We start from the raw sequence: 16,990 nt of genomic DNA, 5'->3' as shown, positions 1-16,990 counted from the left end.
ACATTATAGAATACACATCCATTGTTCACATTACATAGTGGAGTTCAAATGCACAATCCATCCTTTTCTCACAAAAGGATGAATAGCATAACTACTAGGTACATAAACAACCAGAGTTCACAATTAGTACTAGAACCATACATTACACAACCATAATTCTAAGTTACTAGGTCATTGCACAACCATCATTCCCAAAAGGTCTGCAATCCCCACTAATCTCAAGTCATCTTGTTCAGTTCTGCAAGATGGCCTGGATCCCCTTGATCTTCTCCTTCAGCTTCTCCTCTGCCTTGATGAGCTCAGTAATATTAAACTCTTGCATCTGCTTCTCTTCATTATGGTTTTCATTGAGCTTCAGCAGATCAGCAACCTGGAGCTTCAACTCTACCTTCTCTTGGGTGAGCTTCTCCTCAAACTTTGTGAACTCTGCATTCTTCAACTCCAAATTCATCCTAGCCTCACTCAACAATTCCTTCTCTTTCATATTCTTCAACTTCAAGTTTTGGATGACAGTTGCTTGAGCACTTGTCAGGTTGCACAGGAGTTCATACTTATGTTGAAGCTTCTGTGCAGCTGCATCTTTCTTTGCCATTTTTGCATTCATACCAGCCACCAATTCAGCTCTGCATTGATGCTGATATGTGACAGCAGACTGCAGATAACTGAAATCCACAACCCTATCCTGCTGAAAGTCCACAAGTTGATGCACATCTTTCACTAACTTGTCATAGTCTGCATCCAGCTTGTTCTTTTCTTCTGTCAACTGATGAATAGTTAGAGCACTTTGAAGATTATCATTCACCCTAGCAGACTTGCTCTCTTCAACCATTGACCAAAGCTTCAGCAATGCATTCTCCATTGTTGGGGGCCACTGCTCATCAACCCACTGAACAAACCCACAATTCTGACCTTCCTAGAAAAATTAGAAGGGCAAAATTTAGTACAATACAACTACTAAGAGTACTAAGCAACAGTTAGTTCATGGCAGTACCTAATGTTGGCACTGACATTAACTGGATTTGCACAGCCATTTGCTAAGCAACAGGACCACATTGTAAAATAAATTAATGTAATCCTACAATGGATGATCAACTCATATATTTACCAGGCACCAGAGTAACACTCCATTCAACTTAGAAGTTGCTAAGCAGCCATGTGCTAAGCAACAGCAGTTGCTAAGAATTGACCATTAATATAATGGAATCCTAACAGTAATAAGCAACACAATGTGAACTACTTTGCCCACCTAAATACACTACACTAGCCTGCAGCAACAAACTAGCTAATGAGACTACCTACTGTCAGCAGTAAGCAATAGTTACTAACTGGCTCCACTGAACTTAATATTGAGCAACACTGCATTTGGAAAAAAGTGTAAATAAATAGCATGTGCACACAACAGGAGCATATATTTTAGCAGAAATGCATTCCACTGAACTTAATAATGATCATTCCTAACAAATTTAGCATGCACATAACTGAATCACAGGTGGCAAACAAGACTCTGCCACTTTGAATGAACACATCCAGTGCTTAATCACCAAGGCAAGAAAATTACCGGCTCTGCACATGCTAAGAACCTTCTCCCAGTCATTGTTCCTTCAAACGCAACAAGCCTCTCTGATGGCTTCCCATGCTTCTCGCACAACACTATCAGATCTAGCTCAAGACCCTTGTAATCCGGGTCCTCAAGAGAGAAAGGCACCTGCCCAAGCAAAATCCAAGTTACCATCATGTGCAGAGGACGAGGACAAATCAAATCAAACGAAATCCTAACAACAAAGACCACCTACACACAAAAATTCCCAAATTTCCTAAACCTAACCCTAACCCTAGCTCCAATGGAGTAACTTACCTGGTTCAGCCCATCGGTGGAGGTTTCGGAGTGCATGTACGGGAGGCTTGAGTTGTCGTCGCTGCTCTCGTCCTCCAGAACCATGGCTGCGGCGGCGTGTTGTGGCGGCCGGCGGTGGCGGGCGCAGGCGACGGCGAGGCAGAGAGCAGGAAGAAAGAAATAAGAAGGCGAGCGGGGTCGGGGTCGGGGTCTGGCTCGGTCGCACATAAACGGTGCGAGCCGGCCTCGTCCGAGTCAGCGCGCAGCCAGCGCAGGCGACGCGCGCACTGGCCAGCATGGTGCCTGACGGGCGGGCCCAATCGGTCAGCTTTAGTGTCAATACGTACAAAACGAGCTTTTAGTCTTTTTTGCAACGGCTAGCCCCAATCTTGGTACTGACACGTAAAAATTACCAATCTTGGTACCAATCTGCTTCCAATGCCCCAATTGTGGTACTTCTGTGCAATTTACTCAGGTTTGTGGTAAACTACTCACGCTTCATCGGGAGGGCAATAGGGTTGATGTAGATGCCCTCCGTGATCGAACCCCCCTCCGGTAGGATGCCGGAAAAGGCCCGAAGATGGGATCTCACGGGAATAGAAGGTTACGGCGGCGGAAAAGTATTTTGGTGGACGTTTCTGGCGGTTCGGGAATATTTGGGAATTTATAGGCCAAAGAATAGGGTTAGAGGAGCTCCGAGGGACCCACAAGGCAGGGGGCACCCCCCTGGGGCGTGCCCTGCACCCTTGCCGTCGCCTCGGGACTCTTCTCACTTGATTCTCAAGTCCTACGTGTGTCTTCTGGTCCAAGAAGAATCATCGGAAGTTTTATTCCGTTTGGACTCCGTTTGATTTCCTTTTCTGCGAAACTAAAAAACAAGGAAAAAACAAAAACTGGCACTGGGCTCTAGGTTAATAAGTTAGTCCCAAAAATAATATAAAATAGCATAATAATGCATATAAAACATCCAAAACAGATAATATAATAGCATGCAATAATCAAAAATTATAGATACGTTGGAGACGTATCACACATGCGTGCTGCCCTCCTTCTATATGGGAACACATCTAGATGCGCCATGTCGGCATCTGGTCGATTTGACAGCCGGAGAAGCTCCCCTAGCCCTATAAAATCTATCCTCGGTGCCCTAGGGTCTCCCCTCGACGATTCCATTGCTCTCATTCCCTCGCCGCTGCCAGGTAAGGCCAACCCACACCACGCCGTCGCCCTCTCTGCCATGCTTTGGCCGAGAAATAGCTCGAGCTCAGGGTAGCTCCTCACCGCATCTCTGATCCTTCTGCACATGTAGCAGGGACTGCCTATGTTCAAACAAAGCCCTCCTCATGAAAATTATGCATAAATTCTTCAACAGACATGATATTCCTTGGGTTAATCTCATATGGGGACCCTATTATTCTAATGGTCACATGCCAGGTGACCAACAGGTGGGATCATTCTGGTGGAGATCGAATTTAGCTCTTCTTGATCAGTACAAGGCTATTGCAAGATGCAATGTTGGAGATGGCAAAAGTGTTATGTTCTGGGAAGATCTCTGGCATGCCAATATTATGAAAACCAAATTCCCACATTTATTCACTTCTGTGATTAATCCTCAGGAAAGTGTTCATCAAGTAATTAATACTGAATTCATTGAGGACATGTTCCACATCCCACTGTCTACACAAGCTCATGAGGAATTTCTTCATATTGAAGCCATTTGTCAGGAAGTCAAACACTCAGAATTCATAGAAATGAATGACACCTGGAGCTATATTTGGGGTAATGAATTCTATTAATCAACAAGAGCTTGCAGTGCTTTGATTGGTTTTAGACAGGTACCTGAACATTTCAATTGGCTCTGGAAAAGTTCCTGCCAGCCAAAAAACAAAGTTTTTTTCTGGTTGCTCCTACATGACAGGCTTAACAAGAAATCTGCTCAGAAGAAAGACTTTTGTGTTGGAGGACTACAACTATGCTACACTAAATTGTTAGCAGGAGGAAACACTCTATCACCTTTTTTGGGGATGTCCTTTTGCCCAACAATGTTGGAATTTCGTTTGCCCAACAAGAACTCCAAACTTATCTGTCCTTGAAGCTTTTCAAGACCTCAAAGAGAAGTTACATGTACCTTTCTTCATGTATATCATTATTATTGGTTCATGGGCTATCTGGATCTCACGCAACAACAAGATTTTTGATCACATCCAACCTTCCTTCCAGGGCTGGAAAGCTATTTACTTTGAAGAACTTAAGTGGCTAAAGCATAGAACCACAAACAAGCATGAAGCATCTTTCTTGGCTTGGGTTGATAACACCCTGTAATCTTCTTTCTTGTTTAGTTTAGGTTAGCTTAGCTTTTTTCTTCCTTTCTTTCTTTTTTTTCTTTTCTCTACTTTCTTTTTTCTTCCTTTCTTTCTTTCTTTCTTTCTTTCTTTTCTTTTCACTTCTTTCTTTTTGAATAAAAGGACTTTCCCAAAACTTACATCTTGCATTTTGATCTCCATGAATTCAAATTCATTTCAACACAAAACCTCAGAGAAGATAACAAGAGTTCTTCCATTTACAGAAATCAAAAGGGATTGAAAAAAATTGAATTCCATTGGAAATATTTCATATTCGGAAACTTTATGCAAGTCAATGAGTTTCATGAGAGAATATAAAAAATACTTCTTCAAATTATAAGGAAGAGAGTTGGAAGTTTGAAAAAGTCATTCTGAAAGTCTCTTTGAAATTTTCTAAAATCCACTTTCTATTTGAAGTTATTGAATTTCCAAATTTCTAATATCTCTGAAAATATTCAAAAAATGAGAGGATCAATATGAGACTTCAATTCAGTGTCAATTAGAATCATATTTGATGAAAGGAAAAATCAGAAAGGATTAGGAAAAGATTTGGAATTCAAATTCAAAGCCATTTAAGAGTTATTTTGAAATTATTTTTCCCCAGAAATAAAATATATGGAAAATAGGGTAAATGATTCCCTTCAATAGAAAATTTGGAGAAAATAAATTTGGAATCACTTTGGTATCTTAAAAATATATTATTATTATTTTAAATGCAATAGTAGCATTGTTTGCATTATTTGAATGTATGTGCACTTTACTTGAGCTTGAAAAATAGTTCATATTAATCTTTGTATTTTCTCCAAATTTTGATATATTATACGCATATGTAAAAGTTTTATTTAATTGATTTTGTTTTATTTTTCTTTTCTGTTTTATTCTTTTAAGAAATAAAACCCCCCGAGGACCACCTCTCTCTCTTCCCTTCCCCAGCCCAGCTCGGTGAAGATGGCCCAAGGCCTTTATCCCTCGCGAAACCCCTTCGCCCCGATCGCTCGCTCGCCCCTGTGCCGCTGACCGCCAGGCCCCACACTGATGCCCCCTTCTTCTTCCTCTCCTCTTTCTTTTCGAGAGCCCGCCCAAATGGCAGGGCATCGCTGGTCGAACCCGATCGGAATTCTCTCCTCGATACAACTCTTCCCCAAGTTCATGTGTTTATAAAACCCCGCTCCATCCTCTCTCGATTCCCCCTTAAACCCTCACCCAAGTCCAACCATATACGTTGTCGTCTCTATTTGGATCTTCGCAAGTGAAGCTCTTTTCCGCCATTGTTTTCATCTTCGGTAAGATCCCTCGAGACCTCTCCCTTCGTTAATCATGCTCTCTTGCCGCCGCCGCACATGTTTGACAGGGTCTTGACCCTTCTCTTCCTCAGGAACGACGTCCCCGAGCTCACGCGCCCTCGCCGGAGTGCACCGGCCACCAGAAGCTCCGCCACTTTGCCCTGCCGCCATCCATTGTCCCCGAGCCCCATCTGCACCACTGCGTCCCCCTTATCGAGCTGCACCTCCCACTAACCACCGGAGCGCCGTCGCCGACGATGCCCAACGCCAACGCCACCATCCTCCACCGTGGTAAGCCACCAACATTCTCCTCCGATCAATCTTATTTCGACGCCCACGATTAGATCTAGCTAACGGTTAGGTTTTTTAGTACAATGGTTTTTACTCCCGGTTTGTATCAGACCGACCGACCAATTTTTGTTTTTAATAGCCGCGCCACCGAAATCCCTAAGTTTTGGTCACCCATCCGCAATGAACACCCACAACCAACCTGAAGCTTCCACGTAGCCCCTTGTCCGACGATTAATGTTTTTCCTTTTTCGTTTAGTTTTAGTTTTTGAGAATAGTTCTGTTTTTCGAAACTGAATATCTTTTAGAGTTTTTAGTGTTTTTTATTGATTCTTTTGCCATCAGGTTAACAATTTTATGAGTTTCTGTAGATGCAAAGTTTGATCATGTTTGGGAACTTTAAATTTGAATTTTATGAAATTTGTTCAAATCACTATTTTTCTTCTATCTTTTATTAAAAAATATTTTTAAGATAACTATTTTTTCACTCTATCACTAGAATAGTTGTTTAGCCAATAGCACTACACTTTTTATTTTTGGTTTATTTTAAAATTTGATTATTGCAAAAACAATATTGTTTTGATTAGTTTTAAGTTAATTCTCTTTCTTTTAGTTTTAATTGATTTAAAATATTTTATTTTACCACTTTTGACAAGTTTTGCTTCGTTTCTATTAGTAAATAGTAGCCACTTTTATTTGTTATTTAAAATAATTTTTTTGTTTCTTTAGTTTTGTAGTAAAACTTGAATAGGTCATAAATAGAGTTTTATAATAGCTTTTTATTTGTTCCTTTTTGCTTACAAAAGATTATGCAAAATTTCTTTCTGTTAACCTAGTTGTTTTATATTTTCTTTTCTGTTAAATTATTAGTTTAGAGTTTTATTTGCTGGTAAATTTTATTTAGGTCAAAAAACATTTTTATTGTTTGTAGTAAAGTCTTAGACTTTTCTTTAGTATTTTTCTTTGTAGTTTATTTGAAGTTTCTTTGGATTTTATTTGGGTTTTATTAGCAATTTGTTTGTTGTTTTAATTATTGATTGATAATTTTGATTGCTCGAATGATTGCTAGCAGTGATTGCTTATATTTATGTCATGTTTGTTTAATATAGATTTCATCGGAGAGTGACGAATAGTATCAAGTTATTTCTGAGAGCGTTATAATCTTCATCAACTTAGCACGCAAGTTCACTTTGACCATATGTTCATACCTATGTTTTTATTGCATTTAGTGTCACCATTTGCAACATTTCCTCTAGTGGTTGTATTGAATCTTGTAGTTGAGTAGAAGCATGAGGTAGGAACCCACACCCCTGTTAGCAAGCTCCGGGAACGTTATTTACTTTAATGCTACGCTACAATAGACGGGGATTGGTACGAGTGTTCATGAGTGGTGTGAGAAGGAGGACTCTATGTCAATCAGGACAACTTCATGATGGCAAATTTAAGACTTGCATTCTTCAAGGCCTGCATCTTCAAGACCTCAGAACTTTGAGACTCGAGACAAGAATTCAGTACGCACTACTGGGTGGAAGTTGGTTGTGAGGCACCCTGGAGTACCCAGTGGATTTTCCTAGAGAGCTGGAGTAGGCTAGTACTCACGAGGAAAGTTCCACCCAGACTCAAGGAGGCGGACGAGTACTTCATGACCGGAAGCTTACCTGTGAGCCACAAGTTATTATGGGATCTGGCGTGGTTGATCATCATAGTGACTCTGACTGGTTCAGTGCTAGTAGATGTAGACGAAAGGTAGGATTGGATGTGCACCTATAGTTGTTAAGGAAACTCCTTGAAAGACCATGTGTTGGGGATATAACTATTTGGTATGACCCGCCCAGGAGGGGCCGGGTTATACCTATGGTGGTTCATCAACGAAGCCCATGAATATGTTGAAGATGGCGGTTATGAAGCAGACCTACTAAGGGCCCGAAGGCAAAGGCGACTTAAGGCTCGTAAGTGTAAACTGCCATACATGTATGACTTGTATTGTAGGGCAAGTATAATTAGTCACCATGCCGGACACATTGTCTATGAGCCGGCCGGGACTCCGTGAGCCGCAGGGCATCAATCTGTGTATATAAAGGGACAACCCGGCGGCGGTTTAGGGCAAGAAACAAGAGATCGAAAGCTAGGTCAAGCGTATTCGCTCCCTGGTAATCGAAACTTAAGCAATACCACCTCAAACTGGATTAGGCCTTTACCTTTACCGCAAGGGGCCGAACCAGTATAAACTCCTCGTGTCCTTTGTCCCGTTTAACCCCTTTAGGCTAACCTAGCAGCGACGGCTCCACGACTAAGTCCTTCTGCTAGAAATCTTTCGTGACAACTCCATGACAGTTGGCGCCCACCATGGGGCCAACGCACGGTGGTTTCGAGTTCTTACAGGGCAGCTTCGAAGGGATCAAGGGATACGCTGTGGGCCGGATGACCAAGAGTCGTCGCGGCAAGCTCTACATCAACGATGCAGTCTGGGGCCCCGAGGCCGGCTCAATTGAGTACGGGTACCGGGTCCCCTTCGGCGTAATCCACGTCTTCATCGGCAAGATCGGCGAACCGGGCCCTCAGCCGGACATCTGCACCGACATCATCAAGACAGCTCAGCAAGCACGACCCGCGAAAGTTCAACCTGCCGTAAAGCGCACCTTTGTTGGATTTATCCATGGAGTGGAATTTGCGGAAGGATCTGGGTCTGGCGGTGAGACAGTCATCTATTCTGATGGTGAGTCGTCCACAGGCGAGACTACTTCATTGTATCAACTGCAAGACGGCCGGCTTGGGGGCTATTCCGATGGCGACAATATTCCGGACCCCTATGAGCCGCCGAACAGGGTTGCGATCTTCATGGCTGGTACACAACCGGTGCTTGGTTCAACAACTGCCGCGGCTATGACCTCCAGTTCAATGGCTGTGATGGCGGCTGGTGCTAGTAACTCGGCACACCCGCCGGCTCAAGTTCTCACTGAATTGTTGGAGGCTCTGGCGACGCTGATGGAGGTAGAAGTAACCCCGGACAACCAGGAACAACATAAGGTAGAAGTGGCTAAGCTGTGAGGTGAGATAGCTGAAGCCAAGGAAGAGCTGGCGGCTGAGAACGCCAGGATGGCTGCAGAACAGGTTGTTTTGGAGGCTCAAGCACAACGGATCCAAGACGATTCCTTCTGGCTCACGTTGGATAAGAACGCTTCAAATGAAGTCATGAGGAGGAGACACCGGAGTCGTCTGCCTTCGGTTTACGAGGCGAGGAATCTCTTCAACACGCCTGGCGCAGGGACCAATGACCCGCCGGTGGTAAATCAGATGGTTGAAGCGCCTGGGGGTGGAGCTCCGGGTCAGCCACGAGTGATGGGCTCTCCACGTGTGAATAATACCCCGCCTCAGCATGTTTTGACGCCGCCGGGTCATTATTCCAACCCCCTGGACAATATGATTGCTGCGGCGACACGATTGGCGGCTCTACCAGTTGAAGGCGAGGCTCCGAGGACAGTTGAAACACGGAGAGCCAGAGAACTTCTTCAGACAGTGTTGGAGCAACAAGCGGCTTATTCCTATAGTCGTGAGCGGATTCACTCAACCGCTCGTCCAAGCCGGAGTTACAGCCGACACATTGACTCACCAGCGGGTTCAAGTACTGAACAGCGCCGTAACCAGCCCCGTGGGCATGACCCGGCGCATGGTGTCGCCAATGCCCAGACTTTGGTGGATCAGGGCAGAGCACGTAGGGAGGCCGACCTAGCGGCTCAGCTAGCGGCTCATCAACACGCCCCGGCTTACCCGATGAGTTTGGCGGAGGCAGGCGTGACATCTAGAACCTTGGGCGTGCCATGTTTAGTGCCGGCTCTGCGTAACGAGCGTTTGCCAAAGGATTTCAAGGGTCCTCGTAAGGTGCCTAACTACACAGCTGACTTACCCCCTGAAGCATGGGTTGAAAGTTATGAGATGGCCATGGAACTGCTGCATGTTAGCGATGCTGCGTGTGCAAAGTATTTCATCATGATGTTGGATGGGAAGGCCCGTACTTGGTTGAAAGGCCTACTTGCCAACTCCATTGGATCATGGGCCGAGTTAAAAGCCCGGTTTATCCAGAATTTTAAAGATGCGTGCAAGCAGCCTATGTCGATTGTGGATTTGGACTCCTGTGTCCAAGAAGAGGGCGAGTCAACAACCCATTGGGTGCGCCGGGTCTCAACTATCGTGCACTCATCGGATCACATCAATGCCGGCTCAGCAGTCTTAATGTTAGAGAAGAATTGTCGTTTTATGCCCCTTAAGCAGAAGCTAAGGTGGCTCAAGCGACACTGTAGCGACATGGGGGAGCTGATGGCGGCTCTGGTTAAGTATGCTGAGTCTGATAGTACCAAGGACCCCGAGTTTGATGATGACAAGCCAGGAAAGGGAAAGAAGAGTAGCAACACCAAAGGGCAGCAGCATAACCCGGTGAGTTAGGGTGGCAGTGGTAAGCGCAAAGCTGATAATAGTTTGGATTTTGTGGCTATACCAACATGCAGAATAATGGTCAGCGTCGTAAGGGAAAGCCACCTCCTCGGTTTGGAGGGCCAGGTTTCAATCTTGAGCAGATGCTGAATAAACCCAGCCCGAAGCATGGTACGCGGGAAAGACCGGCCGCTCACCTCTGGAAGGATTGCTTCATTATGAAGGAGTATAAAAATTCTGATCTTTTCCAGAACAATCATGGGCCGGGCGGTGGCTCAGGTTTCGACTCTCACGGTCCGGGTTACGGTGGTGGCGGTTCTAATTCCGGTTTTCAGGGCCAAGGCAATCAAGGCACTCTAGGTGGTTTTAATCAACAGTCGGGTCAGGGGAATCAGCAGCAGCAGTTTGGTTATCAGAGCAACCTGAAGCAGTTGAATAGTGGGCAGTACCACGTCTTCACCATGAGTTTATGCAAGCGGGATCAGAAGCTCCATAAAAGTGAAGTAAATGTCGTTGAGCCGGCGATTCCCCGTTACTTGCGGTGGTCTGAGCAGCCCATTGTGTGGTGTCGTGAGGATCACCTGCCCCGGGGTGATAATCCGGGTCACTTGGCGCTGGTGGTGGCGCCTCAGGTCAGAGGGTACAAGTTCACTAAGGTACTCATGGATGGAGGCACCAACATTAATATCCTTTACTATGATACTTTCCGTCGCATGGGATTGACCTATAAAAATCTTAAGCCGTCGAACACTGTTTTTCACGGTGTAGTGCATGGTAAGTTGGCATATCCAATGGGCAAAATATCTTGGGAGGTAGCCTTTGGAAATGAGTATGACTCCAGATCTGAGACGTTAACCTTCGAAGTGGTCAAAATTAAGAGCCCTTACCATGCTCTGTTTGGGCAGCCGGCTTACGCTAAATTCATGGCAAGGCCTTGTTATGTTTACTTACAACTTAAGATGCCGTTCACAAGGGCACCATCATAGTGCATGGGAGTCGCAAGGTAGCCTTAGAGTGTGAAGAAGGTGATGCTGCTTATGCTGAGTCTGTTTGTGCAACAGAGGAGCTGAAGTTTTACAAGGATAATGTTGACCCGACAGACATGACATCTTTGAAGAAGACAACCACAGAGCATGACCCCTTGTTGAAGTTTAAGTCGGCTGATGACACTAAGTTAGGTTGATTTTGTTCCTGACGACTCATCCAAGCAGTTCAGCATCAGTGCCAATCTGGATCCGAAATAGGAAAGCGCGCTCATCGAGTTCATCCGTGAGAACCGGGACATCTTTGCATGGAAGCCTTCAGACATGCTGGGTGTACAGAGGGAACTCGCTGAGCACACTCTCAATATTGATCCCAAGTTTAAACCGGTCAAGCAATTCCTTCACCGTTTCAATGAAGAGAGGCGCAAGGCTATTGGTGAGGAGGTAGCCCGGCTCTTGGCGGCTGGGTTCATTGTTGAAGTTTTTCACCCTCAGTGGTTCGCTAACCCGGTGCTGGTACTTAAGAAAAACGGCACTTGGCGCATGTGTGTGGATTACACGGACTTGAATAAGGCATGTCCGGCTGATCCCTTTGCGCTCCCCCGTATTGATCAGATTATTGATGCTACGGCGGGTTGTGAGCGTTTGAGTTTTTTGGATGCTTATTTTGGTTATCATCAGATTAAAATGGCAGTTAAGGACCAGGAGAAGACATCTTTCATCACGCCCTTTGGAGCCTTCTGTTATGTTTCTATGCCTTTTGGGCTTAAGAGTGCCCAGGCGACTTACCAGCACTGTGTGCAAAATTGCCTTCATGATCAAATTGGGCGCAATGTTCACGCTTATGTGGATGATATTGTGGTGAAGTCCAGGAAGAAGGGGACCCTCATAGATGATTTAAAGGAGACCTTTAACAATCTCCGGGTCTACAAAATGATGCTTAACCCGGCCAAGTGTGTTTTTGGTGTGCCAGCAGGCAAACTCTTGGGTTTTCTGGTTTCGGAACGGGGTATTGAAGCTAACCTGAAGAAGATAAAGGCTATCACCTCTCTGGCTAAGCCGGCGTGTATCAATGATGTTCAGCGTTTGGCAGGTCGTATTGTGGCCTTAAGTCGATTCATAAGCCGTTTGGGTGAGAAGGCCATCCCTCTTTACCAGATGATGAAGAAGACATATCACTTTGTTTGGAGTGATGCTGCTAGTCAGGCGTTTGATGCCTTGAAGAAACAATTGGCTGAGCCGCCGGTCCTTGCTGCTCCCATTGATAAGGAGCCCATGATTGTACATGGCTGCCAATAGCCGAGCTGTTAGTGTAGCCATTGTGGTGGAAAGGAAGGAATCAGGCAAGGAGCATCCAGTTCAACGGCCGGTTTATTACATCAGTGAGGTACTTATTGAGTCCAAGCAGACATATCCACATTGGTAGAAGCTTTTATATGGGGTGTTCATGGCTAGCCGAAAGCTCAAACATTATTTTCTGGGTCATCCCATCACTGTGGTTAGTTCTGATCCTTAAGGGGATATCATTCAAAAAAGAGAAGCCACATGTCGGGTCGCCAAGTTGGCCATTGAGCTTGGTCCTCATGGTTTGAAGTATGTTGATAGAGGCAAAGGTGTCCCGTCTTTCGATGAGACGATGGATATCGCTTTGATGGAAGTCGACTTTGACGATTCGACTACGAACGTGCGAGGACGTCGCGCCTTAGCAATCGCTAAACCAACTCCGAGAGGTTATTGACCATGCCGGAGCACGATCAACCTGACCACGAGGGTCTGTTTCCTGCGAGCAAACGAAGAACAAGCAAGAAACTGAGATTGCAATCTGGATATTGCGAATATAAGATGAAAGCTTTATTGATCAAGGTGGGGTTCTGTGACGCCTTTGTCTGGTCGTTGAACACAAACGAAGTACGCGAAGTTGCAGCTATGGCGAACTTTTAATCTAACCAAAACCCAAAGTCTAAACGGTGCCCTAAGGGCTGTATATATGGAGGAAGAGGGGGGAATTTCGTGGCCCTTGGAGAAGGGGTCCGAAACCAACCCTATCTCTTGTTTCCCCACACATACGGACTCTAAAAACAACCTATATTTATGTATTTCGAAATTACATGGGCCTGGCCCAATAATAAGGTGACGCAGCACCTAGAATAGCCTCTGGACGAAATTTATGAAGTGGCATCTTGTATATTTCGTCCAAGGCTTCATTCACTCCTTATGGTGGCTTCAAAGTCCTGAAATCATCACTGGTAACTCCGTTCTTGTTCCCCTTGCGCATGCCATCAACTCCATGCTTGTTCTTGCTCCAATGTTCATCCTTCTCCAAGCCAGGCCCTTCATTTGTAAGCAAAACAAAAGTATCCAATTTAGGCAGCATCATATTCTCATGAACATTAGAATCATTACCAAGAAACGAAAGTACCTGGTAATTTAATTGGCGTGCGCGAGCTCTAGTAATTGGTCCATTATATGTAACAGTAGGGGTTGTGGGTGTAACAATGGTATTGATGTCCTCATCATCCTCCCCTTCTTGAAATGAAGTCGTCCTCGACGGAAGCTCATCTTCCTCACCCAAATAAGGCTTCAAATCTGCAATGTTAAAAGTGGGACTAACCCCAAAATCTACAGGTAGCTCAAGTTTATATGCATTATCATTTATTTTCTCTAACACCTTAAAAGGACCATCAGCACGTGGCATTAGCTTTGATTTGTGAAAATTAGGAAATCTATCCTTACGCAAATGTAACCAAACAAGATCTCCAGGTGCAAACACAACATGTTTTCTACCCTTATCTCCAGCAAGTTTATATTTAGCATTCATACGCTCAATGTTGTCCTTAGTTAACTCATGCATTTTTAAAATCAATTCAGCACGTTCTTTAGCATCAAAATTAACCTTCTCCGAAGATGGAAGAGACAACAAATCAATTGGTGCACGAGGTAGGAAACCATACACAATTTCAAAAGGGCACATCTTAGTAGTAGAATGCAATGAACGATTATAAGCAAATTCAATATGAGGCAAGCATTCTTCCCACATTTTCTTATTATACTTCAAAACAGCCCTAAGCATAGTAGACAATGTTCTATTGACTACTTCAGTTTGTCCATCAGTTTGGGGGTGACAAGTAGTACTAAAAAGCAGTTTAGTCCCCAACTTAGCCCATAAACATCTCCAAAAGTGGCTAAGAAATTTAGTATCACGATCTGAAACAATAGTATTTGGCACACCATGCAAGCGAATAATTTCACGAAAGAACAAATCAGCAACATTAACAGCATCATCACTTTTATGACATGGTATAAAGTGTGCCATTTTCGAGAATCTATCCACGACAACAAATATGCTATCGCTCCCCTTCTTTGTTCGAGGTAAACCTAAAACAAAGTCCATAGATATATCCTCCCAAGGAACACTAGGTACAGGCAAAGGCATATATAAACCATGAGGATTGAGTCATGACTTAGCTTTTCGACATGTAGTGCAGCGAGCAACAAAACGCTCAACATCCCGTCTCATCTTTGGCCAAAAGAAATGTGTAGCAAGTACGTCCTCCGTCTTCTTCACGCCAAAGTGTCCCATTAATCCTCCTCCATGCGCCTCCTGCAACAACAAAAGACGAAGAGAGCTAGCTGGAATGCATAGCTTGTTCGCACGGAACACAAATCCATCATTAACGACAAACTTGATCCAGGTTCTTCCTTCTTTACAATTCTGCAATACATCTTTAAAATCAGCATCATGCACATATTGATCTTTGATGGTCTCCAAACCAAATATTTTGAAGTCAAGTTGTGAAAGCATAGTATAGCGACGAGACAATGCATCAGCAATAACATTTTCTTTACCCTTCTTGTGTTTAATGACATAAGGGAAAGTTTCAACGAATTCAACCCATTTAGCATGTCTACGATTCAGTTTAGCTTGACTTTTAATATGTTTCAAAGATTCATGATCAGAATGTATAACAAATTCTTTGGGCCATAAATAATGTTGCCATGTTTCTAAAGTCCGAACAAGAGCATATAGTTCTTCATCATAAGTAGAATAATTCAGACTAGGCCCACTCAATTTTTCAGAAAAGTATGCAACAGGTTTGCCATCTTGTAATAACACACCTCCTAATCCAATTCCACTAGCATCACATTCAAGCTCAAAAGTCTTATTAAAATTAGGAAGTTGGAGTAAAGGAGCATGTGTCAACTTATCTTTCAATACCGTGAAGGCTTCTTTCTGTGCGGTACCCCAAACAAAAGGCACATCCTTCTTTGTAAGCTCGTTGAGAGGTGCAGCAATGGTGCTAAAATCTCTCACAAAACGCCTATAGAAACCAGTGAGTCCAAGAAAACTCCGCACTTGTGTGACCGTTTTGGGCTGCGGCCAACTCTCAATAGCTTCAATCTTGGCTTTATCAACTTCAATTCCCTGTGGAGTAACAACATAGCCAAGAAAAGATACCCGGTCGGTGCAAAAGGTACACTTCCCAAGGTTACCAAACAAACGTGCATCACGTAGAGCAATAAAAACGACACGTAAATGTTCCAAATGTTCTTCCAAAGATTTGCTATAAATCAGTATATCATCAAAATAGACTACCACAAATCGTCCAATGAAAGCACGTAAAACTTCGTTCATTAGTCTCATGAAAGTACTAGGTGCATTAGTTAACCCAAAAGGCATGACTAACCACTCATATAAACCAAACTTAGTTTTAAATGCAGTTGTCCATTCATCTCCCAATTTCATACGAATTTGATGGTATCCACTACGCAAATCAACTTTGGAGAATATTGTAGAGCCACTCAATTCATCAAGCATATCATCCAGCCTAGGAATAGGATGACGATAACGAATAGTAATATTATTAATGCCTCTACTATCAACACACATACGCGACGTACCATCCTTTTTAGGCACTAGTATAATAGGAACAACACAAGGACTAAGAGATTCGCGTATATAACCTTTGTCGAGCAGCTCCTGTACTTGACGCATAATCTCCTTCGTCTCCTCTGGATTGGTACGGTATGGTGCACGGTTGGGTAGCGATGCACCGGGAATTAAGTCAATTTGATGCTCAATCCCTCGAATAGGTGGTAATCCCGGTGGCACGTCTTGTGGGAAGACGTCAGCGAACTCCTGCAAAATGTTAGTGACAGCAGGGGGCAAAGAGGAAGGCACGTCCTCGAATGAAAATAATGCCTCTTTGCACACAAAAGCATAGCAAACAGATTTGCTGAAATCTAGCTCATCAATATCAGATTTTGTGGCAAGTAAACATGCACTTTTCAATTTAATTTCAGAAACAACACTAGATGGTTTATTATTAGGTTTCATTTGTTGCTCAAATTCTTTTGCCACAATCTGATTTTCACTCTTATTTTTCTCCTGTTTTGCTTTATTAGCTCTATTAATGTCATCTTTCAAAATGGAATCAGGAGTCATAGGAAGCAAAGTAATATTTTTGTCCTTATGAACAAGAGTATACTGATTGTTTCTACCATGGTGTACAGAATTTTTATCAAATTGCCATGGTCTACCAAGTAATAAGGAACATGCTTGCATGGGTACCACATCACAATCAACATAATCAGCATATGTAGAGATACTAAAATGCACACGAACAGTACGTGTTACCTTAACCTTGCCGCTGTTGTTGAACCATTGGATGTAGTAAGGATGTGGATGTGGTCTTGTGGTGAGAGATAGCTTCTCCACCATCTCCATGCTAGCCAAGTTGTTACAGCTCCCTCCATATATGATGACGCGAACAGAACGTTCCTTCACAACTCCCTTTGTATGGAACAAATTATGCCTCTGATTTTGCTCTGCTT

At 43.7% G+C, this 16,990-nt stretch overlaps 1 protein-coding gene across 1 annotated transcript; it reads right to left on the bottom strand.

The window, feature by feature from the left end:
• Positions 1-232: 232 nt before the first annotated feature.
• On the bottom strand, positions 233-1,945 carry LOC109748546 (uncharacterized). The gene is made up of 3 exons (XM_020307579.4): positions 1,856-1,945; positions 1,559-1,705; positions 233-913 (listed from the first exon to the last, which is right to left on the bottom strand). The coding sequence occupies exons 1-3, from the start codon at positions 1,937-1,939 to the stop codon at positions 233-235; spliced, it is 912 nt and encodes a 303-aa protein (XP_020163168.1). The 5' UTR covers positions 1,940-1,945.
• Positions 1,946-16,990: the final 15,045 nt, after the last annotated feature.

Source organism: Aegilops tauschii, chromosome 6 (assembly GCF_002575655.3).
Source record: "Aegilops tauschii subsp. strangulata cultivar AL8/78 chromosome 6, Aet v6.0, whole genome shotgun sequence".
NCBI lineage: Eukaryota > Viridiplantae > Streptophyta > Magnoliopsida > Poales > Poaceae > Aegilops > Aegilops tauschii.
This window is presented reverse-complemented; position numbering and strand designations above follow the sequence as displayed.